This window comes from Bombus pyrosoma, linkage group LG7 (assembly GCF_014825855.1).
Source record: "Bombus pyrosoma isolate SC7728 linkage group LG7, ASM1482585v1, whole genome shotgun sequence".
NCBI classification, from domain to species: domain Eukaryota; kingdom Metazoa; phylum Arthropoda; class Insecta; order Hymenoptera; family Apidae; genus Bombus; species Bombus pyrosoma.
In genome coordinates this window covers 380,196-399,688 of record NC_057776.1, presented here as the reverse complement: position 1 = coordinate 399,688, position 19,493 = coordinate 380,196, and the positions used below count along the sequence as shown (strand labels likewise).

At 33.3% G+C, this 19,493-nt stretch overlaps 1 protein-coding gene across 4 annotated transcripts in view; it reads left to right on the top strand.

Moving 5' to 3' along the window:
- The window catches only part of LOC122568873 (protein cycle), a 120,801-nt gene that overhangs the window by 71,435 nt on the left and 29,873 nt on the right, over nucleotides 1-19,493 (top strand). For all 4 annotated transcript variants that reach the window (XM_043729124.1, XM_043729121.1, XM_043729123.1 and 1 more), the window contains 2 exons: nucleotides 366-437; nucleotides 9,737-9,974. In XM_043729124.1, the coding sequence (XP_043585059.1) occupies nucleotides 366-437; nucleotides 9,737-9,974 (310 nt within the window). The remainder of the gene's footprint in view (nucleotides 1-365; nucleotides 438-9,736; nucleotides 9,975-19,493) is intronic.

Genomic DNA, 19,493 nt, shown 5'->3' with positions numbered 1-19,493 from the left:
GGTAAATAACTTATTTTCATTAAATTTTGTAATTAATGCTAATTTTCGATCAAGTATAGTGTTTAAATGTGTCTTTTCACATAGGTAGCTAAAGCCGAAAATGCGAGTCATTTTTCACGGAGATGAACGGTTTTGAAAATTCCGCCTTATGAACATTTGACCGACAAAGGTTTTAACTGCAAAAATCCATAAGCGGCAAAACAAGTAATGGCACAGCCAGTGTCAATACTCCAAATGCCAATTTTAATAAGCAAAATTTAAATTTGGCTTGAAAAGGCCATGAAATTAATTTACACACCTACATCCTTTTTTGATAAAAGTTTAGGACCATATTTTTACAATCAACGTTTTACTTTCTGTTTCAGCGACAGTAGTGAGTTATTGGACGACACGGGAGACGATGCCAAATCTGTTCGCACAAACGACGATAGCAAAAAGTAAGTAAAGTATAAGAAGAATATCTAACAAACTATGCAAATTTCATGAATAGAAAGATATTTATATAGTCAAATTTGTCCAGCTCTGTTTTAATCCATATAGATTACTAAATGATATAATAATTTGTAATCGTAACTTCTTATTCCTTTCCATCGCTAATAACTTCTGCAAACGGTTAATGCGGCTGTAAATGATGAGAAAAGAAGCAAATATTATGTAAAGTTACTATCCTTATTACGATCCGCGCATTCTATCCAGTGAAAGTTTGGTAGAACCTAGATTACCCGAGTTACGTATGGCATGCGCTGTTCCACACATTTTGTTTCCATGCAAGAGACAATTAGAGATATTTTTTTTAATTTATTTCAAAAATATTAATATTCAAAAGGCATGACAACTGTTGAATAAAAATGTAATAACTTCCTCCTTGTCTCGCAATTTTATATTATCCTTTTAAGATTATATTGGAATTATATCGGATAATATATTGGATATTTATTGGGAACAAAAGCTATTGAACAAAATTGGAATAATTTCTTTCATTGTCTTAATAGGCAATCGTTTTATAAGGGACAACCTCTAAATTTTCCATTTCGATATTCCCATAATTCATCGTTCCGCTAAAATGTATTTTAATAATCAAGATTCTATTATATGTATATACTCGAAAAGTATGATAAGTTAGAAGCTAAGGGGAATACGTAAAGCATGCACGAGTTGGTTTCAACGTAGCAAGAAACCTCATTATGGTACAAAGTTTAATCTTGGTCAGCGGTTATGTAGTATTATGTCAGGTATTGCCAAGGTAAGTGCCACCTTGACCTGCCTTGATTCTTTACTCTGGCTTCATTGACGACACCATTAATCCAATGTACGCCAACGTAGATTAGACAGACGACAAAAAGTGACAGCGCAGTTTATCTTCTATCTTGGGAATATTTAAACAGCCATTTTGCTCTGTAGTAAGCTTATTAATAGTAAATAGTACATCCAGTTAACCCAATCATTAGTCGATTAAGACTAAAAGCTTAAAATCGTATATTCCGTTTATTCTTGCTCTTATATTATTATTATTATTAACTGATAGATAAATATACATGTGGTTTTTAGACAATTGCGTATATTTATATATGTCGGATTATCGTTAGAATTTAGGGCGCGTAACAATTCTTCATTTGAATTAGCTATCGTTTTGTACGACAGAGATTATATTTACAGGTATAAATATGACTTTTTACAAAGTTTGACGAATAACCGCGGTGTTTAGACACGCGAGATGCTATTGACAATGTTCTTGGGTTCGATAACGAATCCACGGTCAACGGGATAACTCTTTACTAAACGTAGAATACTTTGAAGCACGAAATACGTTTGCTGGGACGCTCGGTATATATTGCTCGATGTGTAACTTTCCAAGGCGATCGCACGAATAATAGACCGATGAAAATTTTCCTCTCTTTACGATCGCGTTCGTTTGTTATATACTGGTTGGAAGCATCGAGAAAGTTCCAATCGCCGTTGCTAGGCAGTTTCCGCCTGGAGTTTGATTATTAATACAACGTGTGTCCCATTATGTTGACACCTCCGAGGCAAAATCACACGTGGCTAGGCCGGTTCTCGAGGCCGTATGCCGCCACAACCACGTTTCTAGGGAGAACCATACAGCCACTGCACACCTCCGTCAGGCAAAACATCCATCCCGTGACCGTGGCTACGTTTGGCGACCAGTCGTGTCACTCCGGGCCCAATCCCACTGTCACGAATCTCGAACAAATACAACGGGATTGAATGACAACAATTGCTTAATTACGGTTATGATAGAATGTAGGCTAAAGTATTAGAGGATTTTCCCAAAATTCCAAAGAAAAGGCTCCGGTGTCCTTTCATCTCCGACATACATATTATATTTGTAGTCATAAAATGAATACCAAATACACAAATACTGGTTGTGTATAAATGTTGGGGACAAAATTTACGAGGATGTACTCATCATACACAAGAAAAAGAATCTTAATATACATGGGTTTAAAAACTATTGGACTCGTTGTTTCAAGATGTTTTTGTCACTAAGACATTACCTTTACAACATACATTCAATATGTCCATCGTTCGTTTCAACATTTTGGCTCGTTCCCTCATAGCAGCATGAACACGTTGAAAGATCTTCGGCATCCCTCTTATCTCTTGGCAGCAGTTCGATTTGAATTATATCGATTCAAATTATATTAACTCATTTAACGAAGTAACTATTTTTCTATATACTATACTTGTATACACTAGGCAACTCGTAACTCTGAAACATAGAAATTATAGATATAGAAATATAGGGACCGAGCATAAACCTGTACTTTAAACGAGAGATGTGAAATCATTTCCAGCGAGTGGGAAACACGGTCACATGATACTTTGGAGCCGCATTGGTCATTGGTCCGAGATTAATTTGCGAAATTTCAAGATATTCAGACTTCGAGTTTCAAATTAATTTGTTTACAATTACGAGTGGTTAAAAACTGAAATCTGTACATATGAAAAGTTTTTATAATTTTCGCTTGATATTTAGTTTTGCGATTACTCAATGGATTAAGTAGATTTTGCGATATTATTTTAATATAACTAAACTAGCATAACTAAACATTTAAGGCTGTGATCTAACGAATTTTATAACAATATATAACTTATCACCGATTTATAATGAATATTACAAATTTTATTATAAAATGTTAATCTAATTACCTAAATTCATAACTATACTGGTAATACATTTTTTAATAAATCGTACAACTGTTAATATTTATTGCATAAAGTGAGTACGATGTATTAATAATATATAATAATTAATAATTTTCAAAACAAAATTTTTTATCGATTTTATTATCTATTACATTTATTGACTTTTAAATAAAATTAGTTTATTAAATATGTGTCGCACACTCAGTGACGCATTCTTAAACTGACTTAAAATGACATATGACAAAAGGAGGAAATAAACCAGTTACCAGTCGACTACTAATCACTCTTACTCGATGAAAATAAGATTGCGCATGCGCAATAAAAAACTACCGTGTCCCTAACTTCTCAATTATTACTGGTCTCTATATTCCTATGTTCATGTTCTGAAACTAATGGTTTCTATGGCGTGTTTATTAAGATATTAAATGTTTATTAAAATTATTTAAGATTAAGATTTTTTGTTTGGTTTGATGAGTACTAGATGCTCCTAGAGCTTATCCTCGACTTTCATATATACTCTGCATACAGCGTGTCTCATTTTTATTCATTCACGTAATTATCTCAAACTATTCGTTATTCAAAAAAATGTTTCACATAGAATTTGCTCTGTTTCAGGGGGAACATCTTATGATAAAGACAAGTATAGATGGAGGTGCCTCCGAAATCTCTAGGTGACCTCTGTTTCTTCAAATGGAACTATATGCTTTCATTTAACCAATTATATATTCTGAGACAAATTCATTGATCTATAATACGTTGGTCTTTGTATGTCGTGCAAGACCATTCATTGCCATTCAAAACTTACCTTCGTTAAACATTTTTAAAATTGTTCTCCAGCATTCGAAAGGACAATCCATTGGACATTAACACAGTGATTTATTCTATCCATAAATGATATCCTCTCAAAAGTTACATATCTCAAGAACAATGTATGCGATCATTCATATCGTCAGGAGTAGTAGGTTCTTCTCGATAAACTTCTTCTTGTATAAAGCCTCACAAGGAAAAATCTAAGATGTTAGATTTGGAAGCCTTTGTGGAAATGAAATTTCACTTCTCCTTATTCAGGGGGAATATAAAGCCACGCATTAGGGACGGCTGCCAACAGGTTAGATATGTAATTTTCGAGAAGGTGGAAGTCCTTTCGAATGCAAAAGATAAGGAGCAATTTGAGAAATGTTTAACGAAGCTAAGTTTCAAAGATCAACATATTATAGATCAATGAATATACTTAGTTTCATTTGAAAGAACAATCATCACTTAGAGATCTCCGAGGCACCTTCATCTATACCAAATTTTTGTTTATCATAATATTGTCCCATGGTAAAGTTGTTTGATTCAGAACCACTAATATTGTAATTCGCGATTTCTTTCTCCCAGAGCTATTTTTTCCGAATTTTTAAGATCATCGACATATTTCATTTAGAGAGTCCATGGACAAAAAGAGGAATATCGATCATCTACGTTTTATCACGAAGAATATAACCTAACAAACACGAAGATGGTACCCCGCTGGGGGTAACCATCCACATGCTATATTTTAAGCTATAATATTTTACCAAATGTCCTACTGGACAAATTGTAAAATTTAAATAAATAATTAAAAAAAAATCTACGTTTTATCATATGTAGCGCACATCAAGATAAATTCAACAATCTACAGCATCATAACCTTCAAGTGATGTCGAATGAAAAAATTTAATCTAGGAGAGATTCGGCAAATTAGTATTCTCTGTTTTGTGCGCAAACTGTTTATGCTACGACAAATGTACAATATGATTTCTGTTGCGTTTAAGCTATTTTCGAATACATGATATAAAATATTTCCCTGTGTGTCCGATCTTCGTTGGAGAAATCGTAGGACATGTGACATCTACTTACTTTCACAGGATTTGTAAATGTCGATATCGTCGCTAAATGACACAGTTAAGTTTATAATGAAATTTCTACAACGCTAGAAAATATGCGAGAAAGATAAGTATATAGTGACAAGATGAATTCTGGTCTTTTAACAGTGAATAATGTCAAATATAATAGGTACTATAAATTTCACATTCTAAATGCCATTATACGTTATTCAAATTTCTAATACTTATATCCCATAAAACAGTAAAAGTAGTCGTAGGCGAAGAGATAATTATTCTTTATATCCATAAGGTTTTTTTTTATTTAATAATTTATATTCACAATTCGTCCAATTTGGACATTTGGTGAAAATTTTTAGCTGTTTGATTATCGTATGGGTGGCTACCCCCAGCGGGATACCATCTTCGTGTTTGTTAGGTTATATCCTTTGTGATCCATAAGGTTCATTTTGAATTTTTCGTCATTTTAGTACACATTTTCGAACATTTTCAAAGTGGTGTTGAAAGATTTTCTAATCACGTCAGTTACCGATGATCATCGTATGACAGATAAACAGAACTATCCTCAATATGCAATACATGTATTTCTGTATTGTGGTAATAGTACAATATTAATTATATATTTCATTACATATTTTAATGTAATTTAAACATATAGTATTTAATCAAAGAATTTTTAACTTAAAATGTGATCCGCATGAATAAAAAATCAACCGAAATCAACTCCGCGTTAAACATGTTAAATAAACACATGTATCGAAATTATGATTAAAAAATTCAAAGTGCACGCGTACCGAGCGAAAATGCAAAATCGATTTTCTTGAAAACAAAGCCTCAAACGAGAAATTTTTATTCTATATTTTCGACTTCTCTTTTCGCGTAGAATCACCCCCTTTTCGTTTGTACCACCAGTTACCAACCACCCTGTATATGTCGGAGATGTAGGGACATCGGGCCTTTCTTTTGCAATTTTGAGAAGATCCCCAATACTTTGGTCTAAACTATTTATTATAGCTCTACTTAAATAATAGAACTTAGAAGTAGTTGTTGCGATACGATCTGATTATGTTTGGCCGAGATTTGCGACAGTGGCCTTGGGCTCGAAGTGACACGACTGGTCGCCGAACGTAGCCACGGTCGCGGGATGAACGTTTTTACCTAACAGAGGAAGTGCCAATATTGAGGAACACACGCTGTATTAACAAACAAGCCCCGGGCAGGAGCAATGTCGGCTCTACACGAGTCTGACTAGTAACGGCGTCTGGAATTTTGTTGATATCCCCGGTCAATATGCAATTGACAAATGTGATCGTATCAGTCTTTTATTCTTGTGATCACCTTGGAGAGTTTACTGACATCGTCTTGTCAGTCAGTCAGAAAGTAACCGAGTGTTGCAGCTAACGTCATTTAGTGTTTCAAAATATATTCTATTGAACAAAGAGTTATCCCGTTGACCGTGGATTCGTTGTTGAACCCAAGAACATTGTCAATAGCATGCCGCGTGTCTAAACACCACGGTTATTCGTGAAACTTTGTAAAAAGTCACATCCATACCTGTAAATATAATTTCTGCTGTGCAAAACGATGGCTAATTCAAATGAAGAATTGTTACGCGGCCAAAATTCTAATGCTAACCCGACATATACATATATCATCAAGAAATAAAGTTCCAATGCACGATAAGCTAATCATAAGCACGATAATACATTATTGACTCTTAAATGTTATCAAAATTTACCAATAAGAAGTAAAATACCGAAGTAGGAAGAGGGACCATTAGAAGATTCCTTTAACTTCGCTGAATCTTTAACCACTAACAAGAGAATCAATTATTAATTAACTTTCTCTCTCGCAATGATGATTACAGCATATAAGTAAACATGGTTGCGTAAGAACGTAAGAGTGAAAAACGAAGCTTAATCGATACCTAGACAATGATTAAAATCATATTAAAACGTGTAATACGCGATTGTTGACCAAGCTTATAGTCCAGGGCATTACAATGATCGCATGTTTCTTAAATTAATAAAGCGGCGCGCGACCCGTAAACCAAAACTGGTTTCTTGTAGCCGCGACTTCCGCTCGGCAATTGATCGCTACAGGACATGAATGCGAATTCCTGTTAGACAAATCACCGATGTTCGCTCACAAAAGCGCCGTTTATTAGCTGAATCGCCTTTATAATTTATTCACCGCGAGACGGGTCACGACTCTGAAGAAGATGACAGAGGCTTACGAGGAAGAAGAAGGAGAAATTTAATGTACCAATGACCTCTTGCGATTTTTTCGTCATCGACGATGTTGGATGTTGGATATTCTTGGGTGTTGAAGATATATATGTAAGATCGTTTATCACGTGCTAATTCAGAGGATCGATTCTGAAGTCTGAAAATCGAGAATCGATTTTCAACGTCCTGAGCTACCGATCTTTCTCCGTCAATCTTCAATGTTTTAAACAATTACTCTTTCTACTATGGTTCTGTCTATCACTGATGTTGCTCTCTGTCCGTCCGTTTGGGAAATGAGCGTCTCTTAAAAATGGCTGTCCGTAAAACAAAGAAAGTCAATCTGCCCGTGAAACACAGAAAGTCGTGTTATCCGTGAAACAGAGAAAGTCCCTATCGCTCTTGAACTCTCTAGGGAGTTTACTTACATACATTCACATTCATAAATATTAGGACATCTGTTTGGCTTCGTAAGAAACATAATAACTGAAATATAAAATTCTATACTTACGTAGCAAAAATTTTTAAAAACTATTACAAATTTAAGTAATAAGAATTATAGAAGAATATGGATTATACGCGTCTGTAGATGTAGAAGACGTCGTTCGAACATTTGGGAACATTCCAAAGTGTTCCGCTAAAAGTATCCTTTTGTTTTTAAGACGCAAGGTTTTTTTTATTTATTTAATAATTTACATTCACAATTTGTCCAATTTGGACATTTGGTGGAATTTTTAGCTGTTTGATTATCGTATGGGTGGCTACCCCCAGCGGGGTACCATCTTCGTGTTTGTTAGGTTATATCCTTTGTGAAAGACGCAAGGTGTACTCGAACGACGAAGACAGGAGAGTGACGAATGTGTACGTTACTATTATTATATTTTATATCTTATATTTTATATATTTTATACCTCATCGTTGTATTTTATAACTAGTTTATAAATCTGAATCCTATATATAAAAATTATAAAGTTATACAAACATATAAATTCCATTGAAAAAATTTCAGATGAATTACACAGAAAACTTTGTGACGCCTGTCCAAAACTTGCGGCAAAATACACGTACAATAGGAAAATGAATAATACGAATGTGAAAATTGAATAATAAAATAGAATTCGAGGATTACGATATGTACACGATAAGATTTTTAATACGACAATAATTCGCTTTAATAATTTTCTAACGATCATATTACATTATCCATAAGGGTTTTGAGACTCGTAAACGAAGATTTCAAAATTGTTTTTTGAAATTGAGTATGTTGGGAATAGAAAGTATAGAATAGAAATAATATATTAAGGATGGCACGAAAAATACTCTAATGTCTTTGAAATTTTGAAATTTATTAATTCGAATTATATTTAGCTTACTACATGTATATGTTTAAACTTATACTACTTTGTTGTAAGGGTGAATATAACGTATAAGAAGTGAATATCCCATTAATTGTTAAGGTTTTTAAGAAAATTTTTATAAAGCGATTTTTAATAATTTTTTTATATTACTATTTTATAGACAATAATAAATAAGCCTGTAATAAGAATTTTGGAATTAATAAATTCCACAAAATGGACGCGAATGATTTATTTAACCACTCAACATAATTAATTACAATCGGAAATCATTCTTGCGAGTTGTGATTTATGACTCATAAGTACACTCTAGTTTTTATTTCGAAGAACCGTGGTAGTAATTATAAGAACACATAATTTTTCAATTTAAATCTGGATTTAGAAGTAATTTTCCCCACAGATATTCTTTGGATTTGGAAACTAATCCGTTTGAGGCGGATATTTCTTTTGAACTATAAAGTAACTATATTTCATTCTAATTAAAAACAATATACACATATCGGAGATAGTTTTTAAAATAGTTCCATTTATCATGGAATCGCATGACTTCATATAAATGGCTTTCAGTGATGTTGGGACATCTTTAACTCTTTCGCTTCGGGTGCCGCTTATAGGCGGCGCCAGATAGAGATGACCTGTGGATACGGGTGCCGCTTATAGGCGGCGACCACGCGACTATCGGCACCCCATATATCAGGCACACACCAGTGCCATCTATAGTCAATAATATATTTTTTCGTTACCGACAGAACACTTTCTGTTGATTTTATTGATATATTGGATTAATCGCTTCTTAAAAGTTACTCATTGTTGAAACAACATCAAAATATATTTCATATATCCAAACCATCGTATAGTGTTTCATGCGTCTCCGTACAGGGAGAGCACTTGAGCGGACTGGACTGCCGAAGCGAAAGGGTTGACAATCCAGCAGTGTTTTTAAAAATTACTTTGGGCTATATTATCTCATTAGACTGGAAAGGATTAAGCATCAGTATAAAAGAATTTAAAAGTTCATTTAGTAATAAGAGCTATATTGAACCTAATTCATAATACTATCTTTCTCAGAATCACTGAATCATAGAATATATGCTAATATTTTCTGTCTCGTATTATTTTCTAGGCAAAATCACAGTGAAATCGAGAAAAGACGAAGGGACAAGATGAACACTTACATCACCGAGCTTTCAGCGATGGTACCAATGTGTCACGCGATGTCTCGTAAACTCGATAAACTGACCGTGCTGAGGATGGCTGTGCAGCACTTGAAAACCATATTAGGCGCTGTTACCTCATACACGGAAGGTCATTATAAGCCAGCGTTTCTCAGCGATCAAGAGCTTAAGACGCTCATACTTCAAGTGAGTTTGATCAAAAATTTACTATCCCTTCACCAGCTGATCATAGGTTTTCATTTTAGAAAGTTCGTTGTTTAGATCTGATGTAGAACGTAGATGATGTTTAGTTCAATTTAATCCAAACATACCTATCATCAAACTACAGGTGTTTACAACTTCATAGAAAATTTAAATATACAAAAATGACCAGGACATATATAATATATAAAAAATATACAAAATGTTCAAAGTAAAACACTTGCTATAATATTTAAGGAATGAAACAAACATTCCTTTTGATTCTATATTTTACAGCTCTACTGTAGTTCGTATAAATGTGAATCTATATAAGAATTCACTGCTTAACTGTTATTCTTTGGAAAGGATGATAGAAAAATGCAGATTCAAATTCATGCGAACAGAACTAAAGGAACGAAACCTGAGCGGAGATCTCTTTCACATATCACACATTATAACGAATATTTTACATTGAAAATATTTTATACATTTTTACGTATTATATATACATTCTGCGTATCTTTATATCTTCAAATGCTTCAAAATCCGACATCTGTCTACAATATTTTGCGATTTTTGTAGCGCTGATCCGGCTACCTAATGCTCTTCTCTTGTTGTGACTTTAAACTGATAACATCGTACAATTTAGGTAGTCGAAGCATACCTACACTTGAATAATCGGAGTCCTGATTTTCGACAGATTCAGTCCTTGTACTCACAATTAATAATGGCGTTATATTACGTTGGCGTTCGTTTGTGCCTTTTTTATAACGCTTTGTACTAAACATATAACACGAACTTGAAATTCTAATAATCCTACCTAATTCTAATAATCAATTTAAAGGACGTTTAAAGAATCATATGTGACGATTTTCTTCTTGATTTCTCGTAGAATTTATCTGGTAATCTATTAATTTTATCATTTTTCAATATGTATAATACGTTTCTTACTTCAAAGTTGGCTTCCCTCTTCGTTCGCATACCGAAAGTGCTTCTTGTGGTTGCAGCAGCTTCAAGAGTTCTGTTGCATTCATTATTTCTTCCTTTCTCTATTCTATTTTCAATACTTTCGTGTGCAATTATTAGTCCTGCAATATTTTTCAAGAACAAGTGTTGCTAGTGGGATAGGTGAAGCCTCGAAGACTTCGTCAACATATTTCAAGATCGTTTAGGTCGGCAAGGTTGCCCTTATCCTCAATAATTGCCTCATTTTCATTACACAAGCTTTTGCATCGTTGTATAACAGCATTATTTTTCATCTGTTCACTAATTTGGATTTCTGCCGTAATTATACGCCAACATTGTATGGAGTAGTAATATGTAAGTTCTACGAATCACTACTTATTATTATCTTCTTATTCAATAGACATCTGTCTATTGTATTATGCGATTTTTGTGGCGCTGATCCGGCCACCTAATGTTCTTCTCTCGTTGTGACCTTAAGCTGGTAACATCGTACAATTCTGCAAATTAATATTTAAAGAATAGTGACAATAAATAACGCTATATAATAATGGATTACACGCACGTGTGTATTATATCCTTAGAAATATAAATCTTAGCAAACATCGTGTCATTGATTTCACTGAATCTAAAACTTAATGAAGTGAATGGAATGCAAGTAAAATGATTAAAAATGGAGACATTGAAAACAATGACAGACTAAATCATACCTTTTCTAAACGTGAGTTTGTAGTATTGATTTATTTCCAATAAGCTGTATTAATCATAGAAAAGTGGTGGAATTCATTCTTTCCTAAATGAAATCCAGATAACATGATGAAATCAATTTTGCGTTTACTGTCTATTTTAAACAGCGAATTACTAGAGATTGTTAATCTGCCTTTACTCTCAATTTGTGTCCATATAAGTGAAGTTACAAGAAATCATTTGAAGTCAAGTAATCTAATTTCAGGTATTGTTACCATACCAAGCAAGTTACTCAATTTAAAATTATTCTTTGAAATGGAAAATAGATATCTGAAGTTACGCATACCTAAATTTGAAGCACAATCAGTTTACATAGAGAAATTAGTCTCAGCAAGCGTGAAACTAGAAATAATGAAATAAATTTATGAAAGATCGTGGAAATATACCCGTAAGAGTATATCAAAGGATTACGACCCCATATAAATAAGCAATGTGACGTTGTAATTTCACATCGATGACCTCGTGCGATTCAGCAGATGAATATTTCTAGTGATGCAATGCAGACAAGTATACAAACTCGCTGTTACATGCTTGTGTGTTACATCATTAGAAATAGAAACATAAACCTGTCGCATGCGAACAACGTCACTAATGCGAAATCGCAACGATGTCTTTCATCGCTTGTCCACGCTAGAAATGCTATGGTATTGATGATTATAATTGATAATTACCGATATACATATTACTGATGACTTATTAATAGACTATAGTATTTATGCATTTTCAGGAAATTTAAGGCTCCAAAAATATATAAAACGTTGAAAATAAAGTATTATGATCGTTAGCAAATACTTAGTAGATAGAACTGTTCGAGTCTCATTTCTTTAGTTCTGTTCGTAAGAATTTAAAATTGCGTGAACATCCGCAGTCAACTTTAACCCTTCCGCTTCGACAGTTCAGTTCGCCTAAGTGCTCTCCCTGTACGGAGGCGCGCGCCAAAAATGCGTACAGGGGCGTGATTGTTGTATAAATGTTTTCCCAAGTCTTAAATAACAACTGTGCTGAATAAAACAATAATAAAACAATCTTTGCGCCAATATGATAAGTATAATTTACATCTTTAATATGAAAAGGCTTACGAAATTACAGGTAATATATTACGTATTTACATATTTACAAGACTTTGCGATAAAATGTTTAATATAATTAATTATGAAAAGTAAATTAGTTAATATATTAATATGTAAAGATTAGCAACATAATTCTGAATAGTATATGGGGTGCCGATAGTCGCGTGGTCGCCGCCTATAAGCGGCACCCGTACTCACGGGTCATCTAGCCGGCGCCGCCTATAAGCGGCACACGTACCCACAGACCATTTAGCTGGCGCCGCCTATAAGCGGCATCCGTACCCACGGGTCATCTAGCCGACGCCGCTTATAAGCGGCACCCGTACCCACGGGTCATCTAGCCGGCGCCGCCCATAAGCGGCAGCCGAAGCGATAGGGTTAATAATACTTTTCGATATGTTGATTATATATTTAAGATATCGCTAGGGTGCATAGCATGACCGACACAAAATAATCGATGCAGAATGTAACTGAAAAGTTTGGAGGATGCAAGAAATAATAATTTCTTAAATCTAAGATGCTATGATCTTGAATTCTGTAGACATTTTTTGCTTCTCCCTTAACTGCAACTTGGGATTAAGCAAGTAATTATTATGTTCATAATATTATTCCTTTACGGTATCGAAACTATGATCAACTATGCTTAAAAACGACAGTTATAATTATAATATTCTCATTTCTCGGTAAAATGTAGGACAAAGTTTGTTTCCTCAAAAAAGCAAAGTGTGTTCTAAACTTCTGAACGGGAGTGTACACTTTACGCGGTCAATTAAATTCAATTTGCCGATATCTCGACAATATTATCAATATAACGAGCTGTTCATAAAATTTCGATACTATCAATATTTATTAATAAGAAATTAGTATCATCGTAGATTAAATACTACAAGATGAGAAAATACAATTGATGGCCATGAAACTTGGGCAAATGAAATATTAGAAAATTTCTTCCTTAATCGTTAACGATTTCAAAATATCGTCATTAAAAAGGAAAAAGAAACTAAATAAAAAGGTACTAATAATGATGACATAATACGCACCGAGTCGCGGTTGATAGTGTTATTACGACGATTGCAAAAGGCGCGCGAAACGACTATCGTTCAGCTAAAAGTCTGAAAGCGACCGATTCCGACGATGAGATTATACGCCATTACTGATTCCGTATTCGGAAAACCAGATAGCAGATACGATTGTGCATACCATTCAGGTAAGACTTCCTGGTATTTCAGAATCACTTGCGTAATTCGAATAGCTCGATTTGTACGCCGCGCCGCGCCAGCGTACAAGATACGCTGACAATTTCCTTTAACTTTTTCATCCGGTAGAATGATTTTTCGCTATAAATCGTCTGTTTTCTCTGTTTAAAAAAAGCGACGCGGCCGATTTACTTGGCGGCAAAACTGCAATTTTCTATCAAAGAGTGATTCGATCGCGATCCTTCACTCGATCGTTTCACTTTCCTCCTCGTTGGTGAGTTCGGTTTCCCATGCGAGTTCGCATGTGTGATCGCGTTAAAGCCAAAGTCATTAATCCACTAATTGGAAGTAATGCGGGGGAAAAGTTTTTGCGTCACTTGTAAAAGGCCGTCCGTGCGTTTTGCAATCGGTTCGTATGAGACTGACTCTGTGTGTCTAATAACCGTGTGGCTAACCTTTCTCCAGCGTGCTACACATTTTTCACAGAGATCGGTCTCGTGACGGGTGAAAGAGAAGGGTTCGAATCATGTAGATGTGCAATTACGCCGTTGATAATACGTTTGCTCTTGCCGCTTACATCGATCGCGCTTCTGATGATCGATTATCGACGGATTTCGTATCATCAAACAGGTTGCTATTTGTTAATAATTCCCGTAAAACCAGCGATCTTTGTGGCAAATATTCTGCAATTAAATTAGGAAATCATATTGTTATTAAATTACGGATCCATAGGCAATTTTGTATTTTTGTGAACAGAAATAAACGAAAAATAGAGTTTGAAATTTGTTTCATTCAGTAATTATCATAACGACTACAATACTTTATATCTTTTACATATTTTTACAATATACGTTCAATTTACAAATTACAATTACAAATTATTATACATTATTATGCAAAATACTACTACTAATACAACAAAATAATACTAATAACGATAACTGATCATATTTTTAAGAAATGTTTTTCAGCACAATGTTATATAAAAGTGAATCGTTAAATGTTCACTTTATGATGCCACTTGTTTTGTCATTTTTCCTGGTTCGCAAATTTTATAGGAACAGGTTTAACAAATGGGATTGTAGATCGAAGATTCTAATATTTAATAATATTTTGAATGACATTGTAAAATACTGAAAATAAATAGCATAGAATAAGTTGATTGAAAAATTATTTGACAAAATTTTCAACAAAACCAAAGTAGATATCTTCAAATTGTTTCGAATTAAGCATTTTTCTAAACAACACTTTTTAAAAAACAACAGCTGATTAAAAATAATATCAAATACCTTTATATTCGTTTATGAAAATAAAACATTTGGTAGCTGGCCTGAGACTTTCGTATAGTATTAGGTTGTCCGAAAAGTTTCTTTCGTTTCATAAGGTGATAATAGATGAGCAACAATTTCTGTTTTATATTATTTTATAGAATTAGGTATGATCCATTTCGTTCTATGTCTATTGTTATATTCGTGCATAATTCAATAAACTAATATAAAACAATAAACATTGTGCGTCTATTATTTCCTTATAAAACGAAAGAAACTTTTCGGACAACCTAATACTATCATTACAATAGAAAAAAGGAATATTATCTTATTTTAAAAAGTAATTACTTGAAAATCGTTCGCGTAATTAGTTAAATAACTGTTCTTGGGGATTTTTGAGTTATTATTTGCTTTTTACACGACACAAGAATAGATATCGGGCAAAACATAACCTTCATAACGTGTTACATTACCTGTCAGTTAAATGTTAATTGAAGCACATTTTTATGGCACATGCGATAGGCAAATTTGGAATACAAAAAATTTGATTATATAAAATATATAAAGAAATGCTTCTTTTATAAAAGAATCCAAATTATTTAGTGATTCTCAATATGATAGGTATTAATTTAGATCAGAGGCAATATCATACGTGTACAAGTATACATACATACGACTTTACCCGACTCATAGAACAAAATCTGAAAAAGGAAAACTCTTTCTTACTATTAATTTAAATATCATGTTTGAACTTTTCAATTCTATTTCCATTATTTTATGCTTATGGTGGTTATAAAACCACTTAATAAATTTGTTTTATAAATCAAAAAGTATATTTTCATATCGATAAGATCACTTAATACTGTATACATAGCAATCATCATTATTAATAGTATTTTATGTGTTAATTGTAAATTAATTGAACTGATAAACGAAAGGTAGCTCTTATCTTCGTGAAGTATAGTTATCTTACTATTTTTATTTCTTATCCACTTCCTTTATCACGGGTGAGTCGCATTGCTTAGCTGGTAACTCAGCTCGAAACTACAACTAAATTCGAATAAATCATGGACGAGTATACGTACGTTATAAAATTACAAAAAGTCTATTATATTATTCTTAATAATAGAATTTAACAAATTAATTTTTATACTTTTGTTACGTGAAAAATCTACAACAAAAATTAGAACGATGTGAGATAACATTATATGTATGTGTATAATTATATTAATAATATAGTTTGTAGTCATTAGTTTTAGAGACTAGAGATAAGAATATGCTAAGGAGTGCAATACAATAAATGTAAGAAATGTAAATCGAAAGTTCGTCCAAAGCCGAAAGGCACGGACTAAAATAAATAATAATAATAATATAATATATACCTTATTATTGTTATAGTTAGTATGACTTAAAGTTAAGTTGAGTACGATTTAAAAACAACCGACAAGATTTAGATTAAACTAGATTTTAGTACTGTTATTAAATATAGGTTTGGGGTTGATATTTAATAGATTCACACAGATTCTATTTTACTTTCTATATTTCGTCGCCTCGTACAAAACGTCTGAACACACCGGATACACTTCGATAATTAACACGTGGTCGACTCCTAAAACAAAAGAGCGTCGTTAGAAGTCGTACCAACTTAGCTTGTAGGAACTAGCGACCATACCAACTTAACATTTCTCAACAAATACATGCTGCATTTTTATTTCAAACAATAAATCTTGTAAGATATCAATAATTCATTTTCTAGAATGATCAATGAATACTTTCAGTAGCATAGTTCAAGGTTCATGTTCAGCAGAAAAATTCCGCATCGAATTATAATCTTTACAAGTCAGTTTGAAATTCTATAAATTTCTAATATTGCTCGAAATTTGCGTCAAAAGCGAAATTATATAATATTTTCTAATTGCATCACCTAGGATATCATCAATTATTTTATAATTACCCTCAATATCAAGGAAGCTAGCAATTATTTTGTAATCGTTCGCGATATCTAAAAACTGCCAATATCGGGGAAATTGTGACAGACTCGAAATAGCATTTTCTGATTGTTCTCAATACCTATGCATTTACCGATTACTCCCTAATTATTCTCTATACCTATCGATTACCCCCTAATTATTCTTGACGCCTAGAAAATTTGTTAAACGTTTCTTTGAAATTCCATGAATATTTAACTGAACACCATACTAAACTCAAAGTTATTTCGAATTATTTCGAAATTATTAAACTAGGGATATTTGTGCATTTATAGAAAATTTGCACTTATAAGAGAATCATTTCGTTACAATATTAGCGGATGAAACAAATTTTTATGTAAGTTCCATTTTCTTAAGTTTGATTAAATCCGCAGTTTACTATTAATTATACTTAAGACTGAAACAGTCTTCGATTATTTCTTCGTTATCCTCAATCCTCCTGCATTCTTTAAGACATTTTCGAACAAATCGTATTTTCCTATCACTAGAAAATTTCTCGAGTTTTGAAGGAAATAGGAAAGAATCGTTACTAATTATATAAATTCAATAATAAAATAATTTCTCGTTTAAATGTTATGAAAAAAATATTCTTAAAACATGAAGTGTCCTTTTCTCGGTTAAAGCGAGAGGAAGATTGAACCATAAAACATTCAAGGGCCGCAACAGGTTCATACCTTTATTCTAAAAAATCCTTTTAGAAAATCCTTACAATTTATCAAGACTTTTCTGTACATCCAGTAGATAGCCATGCCAAAATAGACCACTGATTTCGTTAAAACGTTTTCAACGCCAGGGAAGCTTATGAATATCTCCCTTGACCTTCAAACGACAAAGACTGAGTCAATTTTGATTCATGCAGGATAATTTACGTTTATTATTTCCTACGTTACATTTACATATTGTTATTTTATCAGACTATATTAAATTTAATTGTCACATAAGGGTAACAAGCTTCTTAGTCCTGTTCTTCGCTTTATCTCTACAAAATAAAATAATCAACTCTCATTAGAATAATTGTCCAGTTTCCACTGAACCAGTGTTAAACTCTTATCCAATTTCCAAGCTAAATCAACGAAACTACTAACTCAAACTCAAACTAAAAGCTCAATTAACAAAATAAACGTCTCGTAATAGATTTCGGGTACAGAGATGCGTTGTACAGAAACTGCACAACGCGTACGTCGATCGAATACATCGCTTGTGAGTCTCGAAACTTTAAGAATGAGTCTCGTAAAACGGAACGGGCATAGTTGCTTTTCACTCTAGATTCCGTCACGCGACTGAGCACAGAGTTCGTGTCGGTGGCTGGTGAGCATTTTTCATTGTCGCGTACTAGTACGTAGATAGGTTTATCTTTTATCGGGACTTTCCTTTGCTCTATCCCAACCGGCTCGACTAAATATTCGAACGAGTGACCACACCCGGCATACCAGCTCAGATCGACACCGGCTCCATTATTATCCGCAGGAACTTTCATTGTGAATTGCTCCACGTTTATTACCGCCGTCGATACCACCAGTATCCGGTTCACGGATAAATTAACATTTCTACTGTGCGACGGACGTTAACTATAAACTCTGCATCCTTGACGGTTAAGATCTAGACGTTAAGTTTCAAGACAATAAAATCGTTCGAAAACTTTTTATTATCGTGTGTTGCGTGATGATTGGACCACAGGTGTTTGCGCAATTTCATTTTTTTATTAATATAACACCCGAAAAAAGAGAAAGACTAAAACCTAAATAGGGAATTATTCCATCCTTTAAATAAAAAGAAGTATTCTTTATAATATTTATAATATAAATATTATATTAATATTAACTGTAAGCTCTACATTGTTGACGGCTAGGGTCCAGATACTAAGGTCCTGCTGTTGAACGACAAATGATCCTTCATTTCCAATGATTTTAAAGACAATAAAATCGTTGGAAGATTTCTTCTTAATGTTTGCATTCGAGCATGACAATTTGATTGCACACGCCTGTACAATTTTGTATCTTTGTGAACCTAACTGAAAAAGAATAGAAGGTAGATAGGGAGTTGTTACATCCTTTACATATTGCAATGAGTACTTCTTTTCTTACATCTCATCAACTCTATGGTTATTAGTAACGGATATTTATTTTATTAGGATACGGCTATTGTTGTATTATTATATTATTTTGTCTGTTATTTTGGTTTCTTTAATGAATTCGAGCAAATTATACATTTCATCGTTAGAAGAATGAAAAGTTAGAATTGTAACTGGATTGCCATACATGTAACATCTAAACTACAACATATGAGTTGCGAT